The sequence below is a fragment of the Dendrobates tinctorius genome, unplaced genomic scaffold (assembly GCF_039654945.1).
Source record: "Dendrobates tinctorius isolate UK_male_01 unplaced genomic scaffold, ASM3965494v1 ptg000046l, whole genome shotgun sequence".
Taxonomy (NCBI): domain Eukaryota; kingdom Metazoa; phylum Chordata; class Amphibia; order Anura; family Dendrobatidae; genus Dendrobates; species Dendrobates tinctorius.
The window spans coordinates 67720741-67742592 of NW_027361714.1; the positions used below are offsets into that span (position 1 = coordinate 67720741).

The 21852-nt window shown below is 43.3% G+C and overlaps 1 protein-coding gene across 1 annotated transcript; it reads right to left on the reverse strand.

The window, feature by feature from the left end:
• Positions 1-2948: 2948 nt before the first annotated feature.
• On the reverse strand, positions 2949-20276 carry LOC141089659 (uncharacterized). The gene is made up of 3 exons (XM_073576143.1): positions 19960-20276; positions 18710-19849; positions 2949-2973 (listed from the first exon to the last, which is right to left on the reverse strand). Exons 2-3 carry the CDS (start codon positions 19612-19614, stop codon positions 2949-2951), a joined length of 930 nt encoding a protein of 309 aa, XP_073432244.1. The 5' UTR covers positions 19615-19849; positions 19960-20276.
• Between the last annotated feature and the right edge of the window lie 1576 nt (positions 20277-21852).

The following is a 21852-nucleotide window of genomic DNA, read 5'->3' on the forward strand; positions in this document are numbered from 1 at the left end:
AATGACCACTAGGAAACGGGAATAGTGTTCCACTATTGTTAAGGCATAGGTATACCCTGATCGGCTTGGTTAGTTGCACATGGTGTAAGGCCACCAGTTCCAAGGGTTGTTTAGTGATGATGGGCTTCAAGGGGGGCCCTTTGGTTGGCAGAATTCTTTCTTCTGAGATTACATGGGCCGCATTCCCTACATCACTGTTCAATAGACCGTCTCATACCTGCTTCATACTACTTCCAGCTTTTTCCAAACAAAGTGTCCCGCTTGATTGTGGTAAGCTTCCAAGACCATAGACACGTCTTTATTGGGGACCACGATCTGCCATACCAGTTCATGCGTACGTGGGTTAATAGTTCTTCGGATCAACTTGCCTTCAAAAGGGAACAGCTTCTTTGTCTCTTTCCACAACTGTTGGACCTCTGCAGGTGCATCAGGAGCTGGAGATGAATCTGCTTCACCAAGGAACTCTTTGACCATACATATAGCCAGGTCACTGCGCTGCATCTCTGCCCAACCATGGTGAGGTAGTGGATAAAGGGAAACTTCGTGAACGGCAAGACTTCTCCCTGTCACATGGTTAGAGTCTTGGGAGGGACAGTGGCGGTTGAATGCTGGCATCTCTATTTCTTCCAGGTCTTCTTGAACTTCTGCTGGGACAGGAGCATTTTGCATAGGGACAAAGCATCAGCATTTGAGTCTTTAGTACCAGCTCGGTATTTAATGACGAACTCATAACTGGACAACCGAGCCATCCATCATTATTCCAAGGCGCCGAGCCTGGCGGTCTCCAGATGGTTTAACGGATTGTTGTCCATATATATGGTAAACTTGGATGAGGCTAAATAGTGCTTGAACCTCTCAGTCACTGGCCAAACAATAGCCAAGAATTCTAGCTTGAAGGAGCTATAGTTGGTAGGGTTCCTCTAAGTAGGACAAAGCTTCCGACTGGCATAAGCAATGACTTTCTCCTTACCCTTCTGCACTTGAGATAGGACAGCTCCTAACCCAACATTGCTGGCATCAGTGTGCAGGATAAATGGGTGATCATAGTCTGGATACGCTAAAACCTCTTCTCCAGTAAGTGCTTGCTTAAGGCTGTTGAATGTCTCATCCAACCTAGCATTCCACTCTATCAGCGGACTCTTGGACTCTTGCCACTGGCCTTTTTGGGTTGACCAACTAGGAGATCTTGAAGAGGGGCTGCCAATTTAGTAAAGTCTTTGATAAAGCATCTGTAGTATCCCACTAGGCCTAGGAATTGTCTGACCTCTTGGATGTTGGTGGGTACTTGCCAGTCTCTGATGACAGTCATTATGTCTGGGTCGGGTTCTACTCCTTCTGCACTCATGACATGGCCTAAATACTGCACTTTGGGCTTTAGGAGATGACACTTAGATGGTTTTACCTTTAAGCCGAAGTTGGACAATTACTCCAAGACCTTTGCCAGGTGTTGCAGATGTTCCTCATAAGTCCTGGAATATACAATCACATCATCCAAGTACAATAACACAGTCTCAAAGTTCATATGCCCCAGGCAACATTCCATAATTATAGCACCGAAAGAGAAACAACGAAGGAACAAATAGATCCAAAAAACACTATTTTATTCATACAAAAATTTAAAAAACATATTATTGCAACACAATACCACTCAATGAGATGCAGAATACATAAGGGGTGGTGAATACCTTACCCTAATTAGTTAATCATAGCTGTGAATACCTGACAACTGTAAAAGGTCGCATAGACCTGACCTTTAGGCAGTAATAGATTGTTAGGGTATTGTTCACACTATATATCATATAACGGGGACCAGTGCCCCATATCTGAAACCTCAATAGTTATAGTGGCAAAGATATTAACAAACAATCACTGTCTATGACATTCAATACACATTATTTAGTGAAAATGGCTTGATATATAACTATCCATTATAGTCAAAGCGGATAGAAAATAAACATTATAATCATTATCAAGCCCGTTTACCTGCAGTCATATTGCGGTCTGGTTAACTGGATATGAAGACCTGTGACGCACCCCGACGCGCGTTTCACCGCCTCTGCAGTTTCATCAGGAGATAGGTAAGCATAGGGTCTGACCCCTTTAAATACCCCCCGCATGTGTCTCCAATCATCAGCGGCTGTGTCCGGCGCGTCCCCGCCATGTTGCGACGTGGCGAGGTAGGCGGCGCTCAGGACGCACGTCACACAGCGACACGATCCGGTCACATGACCGGGCATGTTGCCGGGCAACGCAACGCCCTCTAGAGCGCCGGCCACCACACCGCAGCACAGCCCATGCGCGGTATGCGCTCAAGCCTGTAATGCTGGAGAGATTTGTTGTCCATACATAAATAGTAAAGATGATGGGGATTCCTCCCATATAAGTGTTAGTTACCTAATGTCTTACTCATAAGTTCTTTAATGGCAGAACAGACATTGCCCTGAATGTAAAGATTAATCACCATAACTTAAATATCACATACAAGATGCATATTGACCATTGAAAGCCCACTAATATCCAAAAATGTGATTGTTATGAGAAAATTGCCTATCCTATATTATCAGACCCATGAATCTCAAACTAAGGGGTTTATAATACCAAAAATCTACTAAATGATCATCAGAAATATATTAAATTGTCAATCATATAACTAGATATACATTGTAATATCAGCACAAATCGTATACATTATTATTTAGATCCTATCCAAGAACTGACATATAAATTCACATTGTATATCCAAGAACGGACATATATATTCACATTAGGAACAACATATTGCAACAAACATGTATAGATTATCAGTGTATATGTAAATTCCATCAAAATTATACATCAAAAATACTTCCTTGTGTTCTTCAATATCTGATGATCCAAAAGGTGAATAGCATTAGTTGGCTTTAATAGGTATTCCTCAAAGACGATTCCCCATAGTTTATGTCCATAGGTCAATATGTCCATAGGTTAATATCTCTAAAAGAACAATAAATAGTGAGTAAGCATACATGCATGGGGGGAGGGGATCAAAAGACCCAAGTGTGCAGATATAACTAAGGATAAAAGCACTACTACATATACTTTCCATAATTATCTGAAAGGTCCCAGGAGCACTGCTCAATCTGAACGGCATGTAGTTAAATTCACATAGCCCCATAGGAGTAGTGAACACAGTTTTTTCTTTGTCTGCCTCAGCAACAGGAACCTGCCAGTACCCGCTGGTTAAGTCCAAAGTGGAGAAGTAGCTAGCTGATTTTAACGCTGCTAGAGACTCCTCTATGCGCGGTAAAGGGTGTGCATCTTTGTGAGTAATTTTGTTAAGTTGTCTGTAATCTACACACATACGCATTGTACCATCTTTTTGACTAACACCAGGGGAGCTGCCCAAGGACTGTAGCTATCCCTGATTACCCCTGCTTGTTTCCTTTCTCTTAGCATACCTTTTACACACTGATAATGAGCTGGAGGTATGAGATGATACCTTTCTTTGATAGGTGGGTGATCTCCTGTAGGGATGTTATGTTGAAACCCTTTTACCTGCCCAAAATCCAAGGGATGCTTACTGAAAACCCTCTAGTATTCTTGTACCACCCGCTGCACTCCATTTTTCTGATGTACAGGAGTGAAGTTGGTGCCAACATGTATCTTTTGGAACCATTCCTCGTCTGAGCAGAAGAGCCATAGCCATCCATCGCTTCTGACGGATCCAAGGGTTCCACAGCCTGAATATCATTGTTTCTGACTGTGAATAGTTTGGCTACGGTTGCATAACGGGGCAAGCAAGCTTCCTCCTCTCCACAGTTCAGAACACGTACTGTAACCCTGCCCCTTTTAACATCAACAATTCCCCTGGCCGTCAGCACAGTAGGTCTGCTATCTGAGTAGACTGGTTCAAGGAGAGCTTGGTAGTTCCGTCCTCTGATGCCTATGGCTGCTCTGCACCAGATGAGAGTCTCACTCCTAGGGGGAAGCATAATGGAGTAGGGATCACTCACCCTTACACTACCAATCTCTCCACCAGTTAACACCACCTGCTGTTGCTGCACAAGGGCCTTGATATCTTTATTGAGGGCATGCTGTTCTTTGTACGGGGCCGACTTGGCTATGTCTTTCAAAATGGTGATGGCCTCACTTAAACAATTTTCAATCACATTTGTGCCTAATGTTATGATAAGTTGACACTCTGCAATGTCCACCTCTACCACCACGAGACCTTGAGCTTTGAGCTGCACCTTCCCCACTTTAATGACAACCTCTTTGTACCCCACCTGTGTCAGAGGTTGACCATTACTTGCTATTAATGACAAGTTACCATCAGGAAGTTGGGTGAAATCAGCATCAGTCCAATATCTCTGGTACAGTGTGTGAGGCATTGTGGTTACCTGTGATCCAGTGTCCATGAGGGCAGTGAAGGGGATACCATCCACTACCACAGGTATAAGTGGACATCCTCCAACATACCTGTTTCTCCAGTTGGTTTGACCAGATTGTCTTACTCCTGGGGGTTGGTCCTCAGCCCCAGGCGTCGCCCATTTAAAGGACATTCTCTTTCAATATGATCAACCTTATGGCACCGTCTGCAGATGGGTCTCCCAGAAGAGTCAAATCGGTCTGTTGTTCTCCTGCCGGTGCGAGTCAGTTGTCGCTGATGTGGTGGCATCCTCTTTGGCCGTCGCCATGGGAGATCATCCGGGCTTGATGCTAGTTGGATCCTCTCTGTGGGGGAACAAGTCTGGAGAGTCTGAACAGTTTTACATAGAGCAGCCATATTTTTAGTCAGTTCCTGTGCTTGCAGCCGTAAATCTGCAGTAGAATCATCAATTGGAATCTGCACATGCTGTACTGCAGGCACTTGGGATGAGGATACTGCCCCCTGGTGGTATGTAACTGCTGGATGTTTAACTGGCTCAGTGCAGACATAGGTAGATATGGATGGATCTGTCCTTAAACTGAACAAAGTCCATGTCATGGTTCTGCAATGACATCATGCGCAGTTGTGCCTTACTGGAATCAGACAAGAAACCTTCAATGAACTGCTCTTTCAGCATTTTGTTCTCTTCTCTTACACTGTCTGGATCAATTTGTTTAATGGCCTGCAGCGCCTCCTGCAGGTTAAGGGCATAGTCTCTAAGGCTGCGTTCACACGTCGCGTTTTTTTCACGGCGCTTTTTAACGCGCAATTTTGTCACGAAAACACAAAAAAAAGCATCCCATGCATTCCTATGGGATGCCACAATTGTTGTGAGTTCATTTTCCCCTCCGTCACTGAGGCCTGTGAACTCCCTATTCTAGTGAAGGAAGGTAGTGAGCCTGATTATCAGGCACCTGGGACTAATGAAGACGATTGGCTGAGTGGAGTCACTGACTGGATTTAAGGCAGCCTACGCCCTTTCTGCCCTGCGGGTGATTTCTCTGTGGACTCTTGGACACCAGTCTGATTCCTGCTCTCCTAAAGCTAAGTTTTCTGTTTTGCCTTTTTGCATTTAAGATTTGTTTTTGTTTTTCTTGCTTTTTGGATTCTGCCACTCCCTGCTGGAGTGTGCAGTGTTCCTTGAGCTCTGTCTTCTGGAAGTACCTGAGTGCTGATTTAGTTTTTGAAGCTTAGTTGCTTCAGGGCCATTTTTTATATCATCTTGTTGGCTTTTGTCTCTGATAGGGTTTTGGCAGATTGCAGACAGCAGCCTTCCTATCCGTTCCTATCTAGGTAGTTTTTGGGCCCCGTCTTTGCTCAGCATGTCTTTCTGTCTGTGTAAGTGTTTTCATCTTGCTTCACAGTCATTATATGTGGGGGGCTGCCTATTGCTTTGGGGTCTGCTCTGGGGCAGTTAGATTTCCCCTTTCCTTCTTTAGGCCTATGTATCTCTCCGGCTGTGATCGAGGGGTCTAGGTCATCGTAGGAACCCCCCACGGCTACTGCTAGTTGTGTTGATAGGTTCAGGGGTCTGCAATCTGATAGTTGCCAACCTCTCTGGTTTTCAGGACTTAGCTAGCATTTCTGTTTTTGCCTCCTACGGTGACTCAATCATAACACACAATGCTGTGTTAATGCTGTGGATTTTCCCGCGGCGGAATCGCATCGCGGAAAAATCCGCAGCATGCTCATTATTTTGCGGAATCGCGGTATTCCGCCCACATAGGAATGCATTGTTCTGCTTACTTTCCGCATGTGGCTGTGCCCACCATGTGAAAAGTAAGCAGAACATTTGCGGATGGTACCCACGGTCCAGAGGAGAGGAGGCTGTCCTCCGGGCTGTAGGTACCATATCCCTGTAAAAAAATACAATTAAAATTAAAAAATCGGGTTATATTCACCTTTCGATGTCCCACGCAGCATCCCCAGGCTTCAGCGATACACGCAGCAGGTCCCGTTCCCAGTAATGCATTGCGATAATGACCTTTAATGAAGTCGCTGTCTCGTGATACTGTAGTGGTCTCGCGAGACCGCGACGTTATCAAAGGTCATTGCCGCAATGCATCACTGGGAACGGGACCTGCCGGAGCATCGCAGAGGCCTGGGGACACGGCGCGGGACGTCGGAAGGTGAATATAACCCGATTTTTCATTTTTTTAATCATTTTTAACTTTATATCTTTTTACTACTGATGCTGCATAGGCAGCCGCAATAGTAAAAAGTTGGCTACACTAATCAAACATTATGTTTGACGAGTGTGACCAACCTGTCAATCAGTTCTCCAAGCAATGCTACAGATCGCTTGGAAAACACTAGCATTCTGCAAGCTAATTACACTTGCAAATCGCTAGCTTTTCTGCGGGAAAATTGTGGAAATTTAAAATGCGATTTTCCCGCAGAATGGAATTCCGGAATTCTCGCGGTAACTTCCGTGAGAGTTCCGCTACGTGTGAACCCAGCCGAATAGCGTCCTGTGATTTCGGGTGTCAAAAGTATCCTTTAATTTAGCAAAAATGTCTTTTACAATCTTTTTATCAGTCGCTGGCCAAGATTTAACTTCTCTCTGAGCAGCGCCACTGAGCTGACTTGTAAGTTTACTGACTTACTGCTCATCTGACATAGGGTAGATTTCAAACATGCTGCACAGCTTCTCTTTGAAGTCATTTAAGGTGTGCGATTTGCCATTGTACTGTGGCAGCCATGTCGCACCCGGTACATAAGGCATGGTGAGAAGCAATATGCAGCTTCTGCACCTTGAACGTCGCTGGGATTAGACATTTCCCCCTCTAGTTAACCCTTGCAGGGGTGCAACTCACTGCTTCAGTTGCTGCAGGTCATTGCTCCTGTAGGACTTTAGGCACGCACGGAATCCTGTTCGAATCCTGTTCAGGGACGCCAAAAATGACGCGCCCCAGAGGCCGTGGGATACTCGGCGCCGGGCCCGTTAACTTCAATCAGAAGCATCACAGTGGCAGTGAGCCGGACCGTGGCCTCAGGCGGTCATGTAAAAGGGGCGTGTTGATTAGGGATAAAGTTTATGTAGTGATTCGTGACGCTCGACTGTAGTATAGCTGGTACTGCAGATGATGCCAGGGGGAGTAGATGGTGATGGCAGTGCAGATGTTAAACTCTCTCCCACCTGTGCATACCCCCAGAGATTGTGATGAAAGTAGAAGGCAAGGAGTAATAAAGCAGGAGACAAGGAAAGTCATTTTATCATTTACTGTAGTTCAGGTGCAGTTCGGAGGAGATATTTCAACTCTCACCAGGTTACAGTCTGCTGTGGAGAATGGGAGTTATCTTTCCCTCTCTGCTGTGACTCAGTGTAAGCTTCCTGCTATTCTAATCCCTTTTGGGACCAAGCCTTCCCGGAGTTTAGAACTTCCAATATTGCCTCTACTCACTGTGTATTTCTCCTTCAGCAACTTGAATCGTGTGTGAAGCAGCTCAAGTTCCCACTTGCACTATCCTTCACTGATCCTAGGTTGTGGCAGTATTTCCGAGGGAAAACACTTTACTGCTGGTTGTATAATCCCACACAGTCTCTCAGCTTACCACCCTGCTCTGAAAGCATGGATGGTCTAGGGGCTCGTTCCCTTCTTTAGCTGTACTCCTGGATAGAGTACATCTAGCTCACTCTCTGATTTTGAACCAGTCACAGAAGACGAATTAAGCATGCTCCTTGCATCTTCTCGCCCAACCACTTGCACCAGTGACCCATTTCCGTCACTTCTCCTCCAGTCCCTTTCCCCTGCTGTCACCCCTCACCTAACTAAAATATTTAACCTCTCTCTTCTGGTATCTTTCCCTCCTCATTTAAGGATGCCATCATACATCCACTACTTAAAAAACTATCCCTCGACCAAAACTGTGCCGCTAACTATAGACCTGTCTCTAATCTTCCCTTCATCTCTAACTCCTGGAACGCCTGTCCACTTCCATCTTATCCGCTATCTCTTTGATAACTCTCTTCTCGACCCTCTCTAATCCGGTTTCCGCTCTTTACACTCTACTGAAACTGCCCTCACTAAAGTCTCTAATGATCTACTAACAGCTAAATCAAATGGTCATTACTCCATGCTAATTCTCTTGGATCTCTCTGCAGCATTCGACACTTTGGATCATCAGCTCCTCCTCACTATGCTCCATTCCATTGGCCTAAAGGACACAGTTCTCTCCTGGTTCTCCTCCTATCTCTCTGATCGCTCCTTTACTTTATCTTTTGCCGGTTCCTCCTCCTCTCACCTTCCCCTTACTTTTGGGGTTCCTCAAGGATCGGTTCTAGGCCCCCTCCTCTTCTCCTTGTACACTGCCACTCTTGGTCAAACAAATCAGTAGATTTGGTTTCCAGTACCATCTCTATGCTGATGACACCCAGTTATGCTCTTCTTCTCCTGACATCACGCCAGCCTTTCTAGAAAACACCGGTGATTGTCTAAACGCTGCGTCTATTATCATGTCCTCACTATATCTGAAACTGAACCTGTCAAAGACTGAACTCCTTGTGTTTCCTCCCTCTACTAATTTACCTATACCCAACATTGCCATTTCTGTGTGTGGTTCCACTATTACTCCCCAGCAACATGCCCGCTGTCTTGGGGTCATACTTGACTCCGAGCTTTCCTTTGCCCCCCACATTCGATCACTGGCTCGCTCTTGTCATCTGCACCTCAAAAACATTTCTAGAATTCAACCTTTTCTTACTTTTGACTCTGCAAAAACTCTTACTGTTTCTCTTATTCATTCTCGTCTCGACTATTGTACAGTAACTCTCTTCTAATCTGTCTCCCTCTTACCAAACGCTCCCCTCTCCAATCTGTCTTGAATGCTGCAGCCAGGATCACATTCCTCACCAATCGTTACACCGATGCCTCTACTTTGTGCCAGTCATTACACTGGCTACCCATCCACTCCAGAATTCAGTATAAACTTATTACCCTCACCCACAAAGCCCTCCATGGTTCAGCACCACCCTACATCTCCTCCATTGTTTCAGTATACCACCCTATTTGCACCCTCCATTCGGCTGATGACCTGAGGTTAGCATCCTCAATAATCAGAACGTACCACTCCCGTCTCCAAGACTTTACACGTGCTGTGCCAATTCTTTGGAATGCACTTCCAGGTCAATACGATTAGTCCCCAATCCCCACAATTTTAAGCGTGCCCTGAAAACGCATTTATTCAGCCTGGCCTGTCGCCTCAACACATTAACCTAATCTATCCTTGAGTGGCACAGCCAAAAGTTTTACCATAACCAGGTTCCTCGCATCATGTTCCCTCATGCTTTATGCATCCATTAGCCCTCTGTGTCTGTACTGTTACACACTTAACATTATGGCTGGTCCATACAATCAGGGCAACTGTTACCACCCACCTTTCGTGTCTACCTCTTTCCTCATAGACTGTAAGCTTGCGAGCAGGGCCCTCATTCCTCTTGGTATTTGTCATAATCTATGTGATTATTGGTATGCTGTAATGTCTATTGTCTGTACAAATCCCCTCTGAAATTTAAAGTGCTGTGGAATATGTCGACGCGATAGAAATAAAATTTATTATTACTATTATTATTATCATTATTATCCCGCTGATTATGAGAATGTTTTTTCGGGACATATTGTACTTCATGATACTGGTAAAATTTCTTCAATATAACTTGCGTTTATTTATGGAAAAAAAATGGAAATTTGTCAATTTAGAAAATTTAGAAATTTTCAAATTTTTATTTTTGTACCCTTAAATCAGAGAGTGGGGTCACACAAAATAGTTAATAAATAACATTTCCCACATGTCAACTTTATATCAGCACAATTTTGGAAACTGTTTTTTGTTAGGACATTATAAGCGTTAAAAGTTGACCAGTGATTTCTCATTTTTCCAACAAAATTTCCAAAACCATTTTTTTTAGGGACCACCTCATGTTTGAACTGAGATTGGGGTTCAATGTAACAGAAAATACCAAAAAGTGGTACCATTCTAAAAACTGCACCCCTCAAGGTGCGCAAAACCACATTCAAGAAGTTTATTAACCCTTCAACTCCTTCACGAGGACTAAAGCAATGTCGAAGGGAAGGAAAAAAATGAACATTTTTCTTTTTTTCACAAAAAATTTACTTTGGAACCAAACTTTTTTCACAAAGGTATCAGGAGAAAATGGACAACAAAATTTGCTGCACAATTTCTCCTGAGTATGCCAATACCCTGTATGTGGACTGAGAAGGGAGGGAGCACCGTTTGACTTTTTGAACGTAAAATTGGCTGGAATTAATGGTGGGCGCCATGTCATGTTTGGAGACCCCCTGATGTACCTAAACAGTGAAATCCCCCAATTCTAGCTCCAACCCTAATACAATCCTAATACCAATAACGCCACTAACCCTAATCCCAACCCTAACCATAACCCTAACCACAACCCTAACTCTAACACACCCCTAACCCTAATCGCAACCCTAACCGTAATCCCAACCTTAACCACAACCCAAACCCCAACACAACCCTAACCCCAACACAACCCTAACCCCAACCCTAATCTTAGTCCAACCCTAGCCTAACCCTAACCCAAGCTCTAACCCAAGCCCCAACCCTAACCCTAGCCCAACCCTAACTCTAGCTCTAGCTGCAACGCTAATGGAAAAATGGAAATAAATACTTTTTTTATTTTTACCTAACTAAGGGGGTGATTGATAAAGGGGGGGTTTGAATTACTATTTTATTATTTTGATCACTGTGATAGGGTCTATCACAGTGATCAAAATTAACCAATTGGAAAAATTCCCTATTGTTGATGGGTGCGCTGCGCATGCACCCGCCATTTTCTTCCCAGAAGAAGACGCCGTGGGTCAGGAGACAGGACCGGGGGATGCAGCAGATGCCGGAGGTACCGGAGGGCTTGGGGGAGCCCATTTCTCTCTTCTCTGATGTGCTAGATTATATCGGAGGAGAGAGAAATAAATGGGAAATCTGAGACCCCTCGGTGTGATGCGGGGTCCCGATCGTTACCATGGTGATCCGACGTCATTAGGATGACATACGGGTTACCAGACCTAGCACATTTGCTGATCATGCCCAGTGCATGGAGATGCTTCTTCATTTTCATGCTGTAGAAGCGATCAGCATGCAAAATATGATTATCCCATATTGAAATAAAGTAAAAAAGTTTGAAAAAAGTAAAAAAAATTTTTTAAATATTTGTAAAAATATTGTAAAGAAATTATCAAAAATAATAATACAATATCTTTTGATTTCACAGGTCTGCGACTAAAAAGCTGTTTGATTATTTTCATCTAATTTCCATGTATTTTGGTGTGCTGAAAATGAAAAAAATATTGAAAAAAATCCTGGACATCAGGATTGCCACAAAATGCAAAATTCTCTTCAAATTTAGTAAATTTTTCTCAATTTTTGTTTTTTTTTATTTTAGGGTTTTGAAAGTCAAAATTACTATTAATTAATTCACATCAATGCATTGAAGATATACAATGCCAAAAAAATATAACTTTCAAAGAAAAGAACTTGCAGAGTGAGCTAATGAAACCAGCATCAACATGTTGCAAGCTGAACGAGCGGGCTTGTTTCAATTTGTTTTATCTTGGTTCTCACCTGTTCACACTTTTTAATCTTAGTTCGTGTTAGCTCGTCATATTGAACCGTGTTTCCCAAAATTAGCATTATGGCTCAGCGGAAGTCTATTAATTCGCCAGACAGTTTCTGTTACATTTGTGGTGAATATACAGTGTTGAAGCAACAGCTGAATATTACAGACTTTGTGAAAAAAGTATACTTCGCATATTTCGGACTAAAGCTTGGAGATCAAGATAAAGCTTGGGCACCTCATAAAGTGTCCAAACGGTGTGTTGATGACCTCCGAAATTGGTTCAAGGGTAAGAAAAAAGCTTTCCGTTATGGGATTCCTATGGTATGGCGAGAGCAAAAGAACCATAGTGACGATTATTACTTTTGTTCATGCGATGTGAAAGGGTATAATTCAAAATGGAGGCATTCCATTTCATACCCCAATATTCACTCAGCAATTCGTCCCATCCCCCATGGAACAGATATACCAGCACCCAAGGCTCCTGCTACCTTGGAAGAGATAACTAGCTCTGATGAAAGTGGAGTCATACCTGAACCAGATGATGAATCAAGTTCTGACTTTGAAGATGATACAAGACCAAAATTGTTTTCCCAGGAGGAGATGAATGATTTGGTAATAGACTTGAATCTTCCCAAAAATGCTGCTGAGTTACTCAGATCAAGGCTCAAAAGCAAGAATTTATTGTTGCCAGGAGCGTCTTTTTCATGGTTCAGACATCGTAAAGACGAGTTCATTCCTTACTTTGCCCAGGAAGATAAGTTGGTTTATTGTATCGATGTCGAAGGATTGATGGGTCAATTCAAAATCCAATATGATTCAGCACAATGGCGTCTTTTTATAGATTCTTCAAAAAGAAGTCTCAAAGCAGTTTTACTCCACAACGGCGGTTTTTATGCTTCCATCCCTGTAGGTCATTCCATACACCTCAAGGAAACCTACGAGAACTTGGAATTGGTTCTTCGTAAACTTAAATATGAAGACCATGGTTGGCAAGTGTGCGGGGATTTGAAAGTCTTCTGCATGCTGCTCGGGCAACAAGCTGGGTATACCAAATACCCTTGTTTTCTGTGTCTATGGGACAGTCGAGACTGACAAAATCACTGGACCAAGAAGAATTGGCAGCCGAGGGTGCTCACAGTTGGTGAAAAAAATGTCCTCCGAGAAACTTTGGTTCCTCCCCATAAAGTTCTTCTACCACCTCTCCACATCAAATTGGGATTGATGAAGCAATTTGTAAAATCACTTCCAAAAGAAGGAGAATGCTTCAAATACTTGGTCACCAAGTTTCCAGGCCTCTCGGAGGCAAAATTGAAGGAAGGTGTGTTCGTCGGACCAGACATTAGAAGGCTTATAGCTGATCAAGAGTTTATCAATACCATGACGCATCCTCAAAAAGAAGGGTGGATTGCATTTAAAGAGGTCGTAGAGAAATTTTTAGGCAATAACAAAGACCCTGACTACAAAAAAGTCGTCGGACGAATGCTGAAAGCATTTCAAGCTTTAGGTTGCCTGATGAGTTTGAAAGTGCATTTCCCCCATTCCCACCTTGACAACTTTTCTGAAAATTTGGGAGCTGTGAGTGAAGAGCAAGGTGAACGATTCCACCAGGACATAAGAGATGGAAAGAAGATACCAGGGAAGATGGAGCATTACAATGATGGCAGACTACTGTTGGACGCTTCAGAGAGACATTACAGATGCTACTCACAAGCGTAAATGTACCAAGAGAAGCCTCACAGGGAAGAAGAATCGATTTTAGTGTGTGTTAGTGAGCTCATTGCAGTTAAAAGAATGATTTTCATGAAACATTTGTAATAAAAAATTAATTTTATGAGTCTATTTTCATTTATTTTGAGGTATTGTCTTATTTAACATAGTTACTTAAATTGTCAGAAAACATGATTTTGCAACTTTTCCTCAACAGGGACACAAGCTTGCATTTGTGGCATGTGAAGTTTGGCTTTTCCACTGGTAAGTCTGTGAACATGTAGCAAGGATTGCAGCTCACCAAATGGCTCCTGGCCTCTTCCATATTGAGATTTCTTAAAAACGATGAAAGATGGCACGCGGTATTCCGATTTCCTCTTTTCAGCTGCAACGGCCAAAACCCAGTGATCGTTGAGCTCGCGGAGACTCTTCACTTATCCCAGAAGGCACTGGGAATATGCAAATGATCTCCTCAAGGCTCTTCCCCTGGTTTTGACAAAACGGAGGTCATTTTCGGATTCAGCGCACTCAAAAACATAAAGATTACATGGAATAACCAAAACAGCTCTTGAAGAATTTTTTTTTGCAGACCTGTGATTTTTTTTTTATCCCTAAATAAATATTTCAATGAAAAAAATAAATAAAAGTACATATATTTGGTATCATCGCATCTGCAACGACCTGACCTATAAAGCTGTCCCATTAGTTAACCCCTTTAATAAACACCATAAAAATAAATAAAAAACAAGGCAAACACAATGCTTTATAATCATACTGTCGAACAAAATGTGGAATTAAACGCGATCAAAAAGACAGATATAAATGAACATCGTACTGCTGAAAACTTCATTTTGTCCTGCAAAAAACAAACCATCACACATCTCCATCAGTGGAAAAATAAAAAAATTATAGATAATAATTATTTCTATAAAATAGTTTTTATTTTATAAAAGCACCAAAACATAAAAAAAGATATAAATGAGATATTGCTGTAATCGTACTGACCCAAAGACTAAAGCTGCCTTATCAATTTTACAACACATGGAATGGCATAAACCCCCCCAAAAAAACAATTCCTGAATTGCTGTTCTTTCTTAATTCTGCCTCACAAAAATCAGAATAGAAAGTGATCAAAAAATGTCATGTGACCGAAAAGGTTATCAATAAAAACATCCATCAACTCATCCCGCAAAAAACAAGACCTCCCATGACTCTGTGGGCCAAAATATGGAAAAATTATAGCTCACAAAATGTGGTGATGAAAAAACTACTTTTGCAATAAAAAACAACTTTTGGTATGTGACTGCAACCAAACATAAAAACCCAATATAAATCTGGTATTGCTGTAACCGCACTGACCCGAAGAATAAAGTCACCTAATCACTTATACTGCATGAGCAATGGAGTAAAAAATAAATAAAACCAATTCTTAACATGCTGTTGATTTTTTCATTCTGCCTCCCAAAAATCGCAGTAAGGCTAGTTTCACACTTTTTTCCCGCAAAAAAACGCATTGAAAAAACGCATACAAATGCATACAAACGCTGCGTTTTTTTCAAGCATTTTTATGCGCATGCAGGAAAAAAACGCAGCGTTTTTGTGCGTTTGTATGCGTTTTTTGTGCGTTTGCGTTTTTTTACAGATTTTGGAAAAACCCCACAAAAAAGAAAAAACAACCATTCAACAACACACAAGACCAATGGGACTTCATTGTGGGTGTGGTATGTTAATATATAGACCCTGTCTACAGTATTCTTCACATTTGCTTGATTCTTCTCGTGACCATGGATCTACGCTGGAAGAGTTTTCACTTCAACTTGGATTTGGACATCGCGATGGCTCAGGCGTATGCAGTTGCTTGCCATGAACAAAGGAAGAGAGAGAGGCAGCGAAGACGGCGGCGTATGTGGATACATCCGATTGTTGAACTCCGGGAGAGCCGTGGGGCATACCACACCCTCTACAGCGAGCTCCAGTCAAACCCGGAGAAATTTACAGATTATATCCGGATGTCCCACGAAAGTTTCATGGATTTGCTTGCTCATGTCCAACAATCCATCCGGAGACAGGACACACAGCTCCGTCGTGCGATTCCTCCTGAGGAACGGCTACTGGTGACATTACGGTATGTTTTAAAAACCAAGGGGTGCGGTCTGATGTTTTTTTTTTAAATTTAGTATTCAAAACCTTGGGTAATTAGTTTTCGTGAATGTACTAATATTTTATTTTATAGTTTTTTAAAATAATATACATAAATATTAATTTTACTTCTTTGTCTGTTCACAGATTCCTGGCGACTGGAGAAACCCTATCTTCACTACACTTCCAGTACCGTATTGGAATCTCTACCTTGTCTGGAATTGTTGCTGACACCTGCCGGGCTCTCTGGAATGTTCTTTGTCCAGAATTTATGCCCCTGCCCACCGCTGAAAAGTGGATGGAAATTGCTGACAAATTCTGGACAGTATGCAATTTTCCCAACTGTTTGGGAGCTGTTGATGGTAAACACATACGGATCATCAAACCCCAAAGAACGGGATCTGAGTACTATAATTACAAAAAGTACTTTTCAATAGTACTCATGGCGATTGCGGATGCCGGATGTATGTTTGTAGCAGTGGACATTGGAGCATTTGGCCGTGGTAATGACTCACAGGCTTTTAAAAACTCAGACATGGGCCGGAGGTTGTATGGCAACCAATTTAATTTCCCTATGCCACGGCCTCTTCCTCACACCGAAGCTCCGCCACTGCCCTTTGTAATGGTTGGCGATGAGGCTTTTCAAATGTGCGGAAACTTACTGAAACCCTACTCCAGCCGGGACTTGGACCACACCAAAAAAATATTTAATTACAGGCTGACCAGGGCCAGAAGAACTGTCGAGTGTGCTTTTGGGATTCTTGTCTGCAGATGGCGAATTCTGGGCACGGCCATTAATCTTAAACTTGAAACAGTCGATGAGGTGGTGAAGGCCTGTGTGGTTCTACATAACTTTGTGATGGCTAAAGAGCACCTGACCTTTGAACTGGACGATGATGCTCCTAACCCATTGCCTGAATTCACTCAGCACACTCTCAGGTCATCCGTTGAAGTTGGCCAAATGAGGGACCAATTTGCGGCCTACTTTATTTCTGATGTAGGACGGGTGCACTGGCAAGATGAAATGGTGTAATGTTTTTGTTTGTTTATGGTAATAAAAAACCTTATTTGATACCATTACTGAGTGCACTATATTTTTTAAACTCCAATTAAATAAAAAACTTCCCATGTATAACTTAATTTTTTGATGATCACACACCTGGGCAGGTAAATACACATATGAGTTAAAATGCAGCATTGCTAGTCTGCGTGAAATATATTGGAACGAGCAAAGCTGCAGGCCATGAATCAGGAAACCAATTTTTTTCAAGAGAAAATTGTGCAACTAGTTGAAAAAAAAGTATGTGATTTTCTCAAAACACAACCCTCAAAACCCAACCCCAATGAAAGTCCATGGGGAATACAAGTCAGCATTGAGTGGATGAATGTAATCTGCTCCATTCCAACTTACAAGTTATTACACTAGGCCTTGGAATGACTATACTAGGCCGTGGTATTTCAAATATGAGTATAGTATGCCTTGGGCCTACTAGTATAGTCATATGTGAAATACCACGGCCTAGTATAGTCATACCAAGGCCTACTCGATTTTTGCCAACTAGGATCTTGTTTCACGAAAAACAAACTGGTGAAACTTGACAAGTTTCAACAGTTTGTTTTTCATGAAACCAGATTCTAGTTGGTAAAACTAGAGTTATTACCCTAGGCCTTGTAATGACTACACTAGGCCGTGGTATTTCAAATATGAGTATAGTAGGCCTTGGGGCTAGTAGTATAGTAATATGTGAAATACCACGGCCTAGTATAGTCATACCAAGGCCTACTGTAATAACTCGATTTTTAACAACTAGCATCTTGTTTCACAAAAAACAAACTGGTGAAACTAGAAAGAAACTTATTTTTTAGACAAGTTTCAACAGTTTGTTTTTCATGAAACCAGATTCTAGTTGGTAAAACTAGAGTTATTACACTAGGCCTTGGAATGACTACACTAGGCCGTGGTATTTCAAATATGAGTATAGTAGGCCTTGGGCCTACTAGTATAGTCATATGTGAAATACCACGGCCTAGTATAGTCATACCAAGGCCTACTCGATTTTTGCCAACTAGGATCTTGTTTCACGAAAAACAAACTGGTGAAACTTGACAAGTTTCAACAGTTTGTTTTTCATGAAACCAGATTCTAGTTGGTAAAACTAGAGTTATTACACTAGGCCTTGTAATGACTACACTAGGCCGTGGTATTTCAAATATGAGTATAGTAGGCCTTGGGGCTAGTAGTATAGTAATATGTGAAATACCACGGCCTAGTATAGTCATACCAAGGCCTACTGTAATAACTCGATTTTTAACAACTAGCATCTTGTTTCACAAAAAGAAACTTATTTTTTAGACAAGTTTCAACAGTTTGTTTTTCATGAAACCAGATCCAAGTTGGTAAAACTCGAGTTATTACACTAGGCCTTGGTATGACTATACTAGTCCGTGTTATTTCACATATGACTATACTAGGCCTTGGGTTGGTTTTTAACATGTATTTACCCATCAGTGTGTGTGAGCGGCGCAAACAACATTAATGAAACTTTGTAATGGTGAACCACAAATGTAAATTTATTTTTAATCACAAAAATAAACCAAAAAATTATTTTTTCCGGCGTTTGGGGGCAGATGGTTTCAATTTGGGGGTGTGCAGGGAATATGCAACACTTGCAGTTGAAGACGGTGTTTGAGGGGAAGGGGCAACAAAACTTGTGGGGGAAGGTAGTCCAGTTAAGGGAATTAAACTAGGAACACTTGGAGGAGAGGAAATCTGTTCAGGTACATTAGTTGTAATGGCATGTCGCCGTAGGCTTGTGTGCCTGGACCGACTTTGGCCCAATGCCCGCCTTGATAGATTTCGCCTTGAACTAGGGGCAAATATTGAGTGTAGGTCCCCCGTCTGCTGGTGTGGCTGCTGCTGCTGCTGCTGAGGTGGCTGCTGCTGCTGAGGTGGCGGCTGCTGCTGAGGTGGCTGCTGCTGCTGCTGAGGTGGCTGCTGCTGCTGCTGAGGTGGTTGCTGCTGCTGCTGAGGTGGCTGCTGCTGCTGCTGAGGTGGCTGCTGCTGCTGCTGAGGTGGCTGCTGCTGAGGTGGCTGCTGCTGCTGAGGTGGCTGCTGCTGCTGCTCTTCGTTGGCAGTGCTCGTCCTTGCAGGAGGACTGGTGGCGGCAGTGATGGTCCAGGTTTGCAGAGTGGTGGTGGCAGGGCTACTACATGTTGTTGTAGCGGCAGGGCTGTTCCATGTTTGCCTAGTGGTGGCTGAGCTCCACACATGCATGGGAGTGGCGGTGGTGCTCCAGACAGGAGCAGCGCTTGCCATGGTGGTGTCGGTGAAGTGGCCAGCTGCACTCAGACTTGTGGTGGTGTAACGGTGGGTGTCCTGGCTTTGAATAGAGGTGTCCGTGCAGTGGTATGCAGCACAAGTCGGTAGTGAGGTGAAGCGAGTCAATGGTGGCACAGGTGGAAATGACACCACTGACTGCTGACCGTACCGATTATGCTGCATAGCCTGCAAGAAAGCATTGTTGCAGGCCTGCAGCACATTCAGCTGTTGCTCAGGACTAAGGTGTTCCGCCATGCCCTTTTCAATCTTACTAAAAAAATGGTGTGCTGGTCTGTTGAGGTCGGCCTCCAGACGGTCAAGGCGCTGTTCTACAGAATTGAAGCGGTGTTCAAAGTGGTTAAAACCACGTTCCATGAGTGCAAAACCGCTTTCAACTCTGTCGGACAGTGACTTGAGGCTGGAATTAAAGGCCTCGCTCAAATGCATAAACTCGGGCAAGACATTCCTGTCCAAGGCCCTCTGCCGCTGGCGGGTAGTGCCCGCATAACCAGTGGCAGAGACCTGGGACAGGGGAACACCTGATGGCCCAGCTTCCTGGTCACCAGCTGTGTGTGTGGCTGACCTGCAAGGTGCTTCCTGGCTGTCGGATGGCTGGGACGGGTCAGAGGACGTCCGAGGAAGGACCGCTCCAGGGCCAGGTTGCAGGGTGCTGCTCCAGGTGCTGTGGAAGAAAGGAAAATCATTACTACCATGCCTTTACAAGAAGCATCAGCTGTGGATTAGAAAAACACAGATTAATAAAAATAAAAACCCAAAATTTATAATACTTACGATCTCGTGGCAAGGACCGGTCTTAGGAACTGCAACGCGTGATAGTGACGGTATCTAGTTCTGGTCCTTGACGCAGATCCACTGCGAACCTGGCCCTCAGCACGAACATCACTGTTGAAGTGGTCCTTGATCGAACGCCAACGTGTTCGGACTTTGTCCACTGTTGTTAAAAAAAAAAACAGTGCCGTCAAGGACAACAGTCACTGCGGCACAATATAGCAATACAATACTCAAAGCAGTCACTGTAGACCCCGATGACACTGTTGGGTTTCCTGCTAGAATACACCTAGCACAAAACCCAACAGTGCCGTCAAGGACAACAGTCACTGCGGCACAATGTAGCAATACAATACTCAAAGCAGTCACTGTAGACCCCGATGACACTGTTGGGTTTCCTGCTAGAATACACCTAGCACAAAACCCAACAGTGCCGTCAAGGACAACAGTCACTGCGGCACAATGTAGCAATACAATACTCAAAGCAGTCACTGTAGACCCCGATGACACTGTTGGGTTTCCTGCTAGAATACACCTAGCACGAAACCCAACAGTGCCGTCAAGGACAACAGTCACTGCGGCACAATGTAGCAATACAATACTCAAAGCAGTCACTGTAGACCCCGATGACACTGTTGGGTTTCCTGCTAGAATATGCCTAGCACAAAACCCAACAGTGCCGTCAAGGACAACAGTCACTGCGGCACAATACAGAGCAGGGAAATACTCACTAAACGCCTTTTTGGAGGATGCTGTGGCGCTGTCCCAGCCATCCATCAACGCTGCGGCCACCTCATTCCATAGCCGCCGGGTCACCACAATGTCCTTGTGCAGCCGGTCACGGCTGTCCCACAACGGCGAACGCTCCTGGACCAGGCTGATGAGCTGCTCATTATCCAGGTAGACGTCTTCATCCCGTTGTGGAACCTAGACAAAACACATTCATTAGAATAATCAAATTTAAATTGAATAAAAAGTTACAAAAAAAGAAACATAAAAAAGAGTAAAAATAGAAGATAAAAAATAAAGAACATTACAAATCATTTGATACATACATTCCGTATCACCACCGGGACTTGGCTTCGCTGCTCCTGCTCTTCGCCCTCACTAGTCCCGTCCGCAGAAGAAGATGATGATGACGATGTCTTAAAAAAGTTGAAAAAAACGTAAGAGATTTGGAGAAGCAGCAGATATACTTACCAGATGCACGAAAATAATCACCTCACGGTCTGCTTGCGCCAATTTCTGCCGCGATGGGGAATACTCGGATTCTGAAGACATACTGCATGTAAAAATAATAAAAATCATTAGTACATACATAATTTAAAAGGACAGGCATATAATGTAATATACTCACATTCTTCGCTGATAGAAGATGGGTTCCTTGTTGACTGTCTGCTCTCCAATCTGTCAGTGTAGTAGTGGCAGAGTTTTGGCAGGCACCTCCTTTATATAGACTTTTTTTTTTGACTTTAGAAGATTATAACTAGTACAACAAGTGGACACCACCAAAAGAACGCAGCGCTAAAAAAACGCATACATGCGCATGCCTGTGCGCACGTATGCGCATCCATAGGCTATAATGGCCATTTTTAGCGCAAAACGTGCGCATACGTGCGCATGCGCTTTTTTGCAGGGCCAAAAAATGCAACATGATGCGTCTGTAAAATACAAACGCACACCCCAAAAAAACGCAGCGCATGAAAATCGCATACGTGCGCATGCCAGTGCGCAGGTATGCGCACCCATGTTAAATATAGGGGAAAAAACGCATGCGCACGTATGCGTTTTTTTTCCAGCGCAAAAAAACGCAAATGTGAAACCAGCCTAAGGCTGGGCGCACATTTATACTGCATTCTGTCTGCGTTGAGCTCTTACATTGTGGTTTTCATGTAA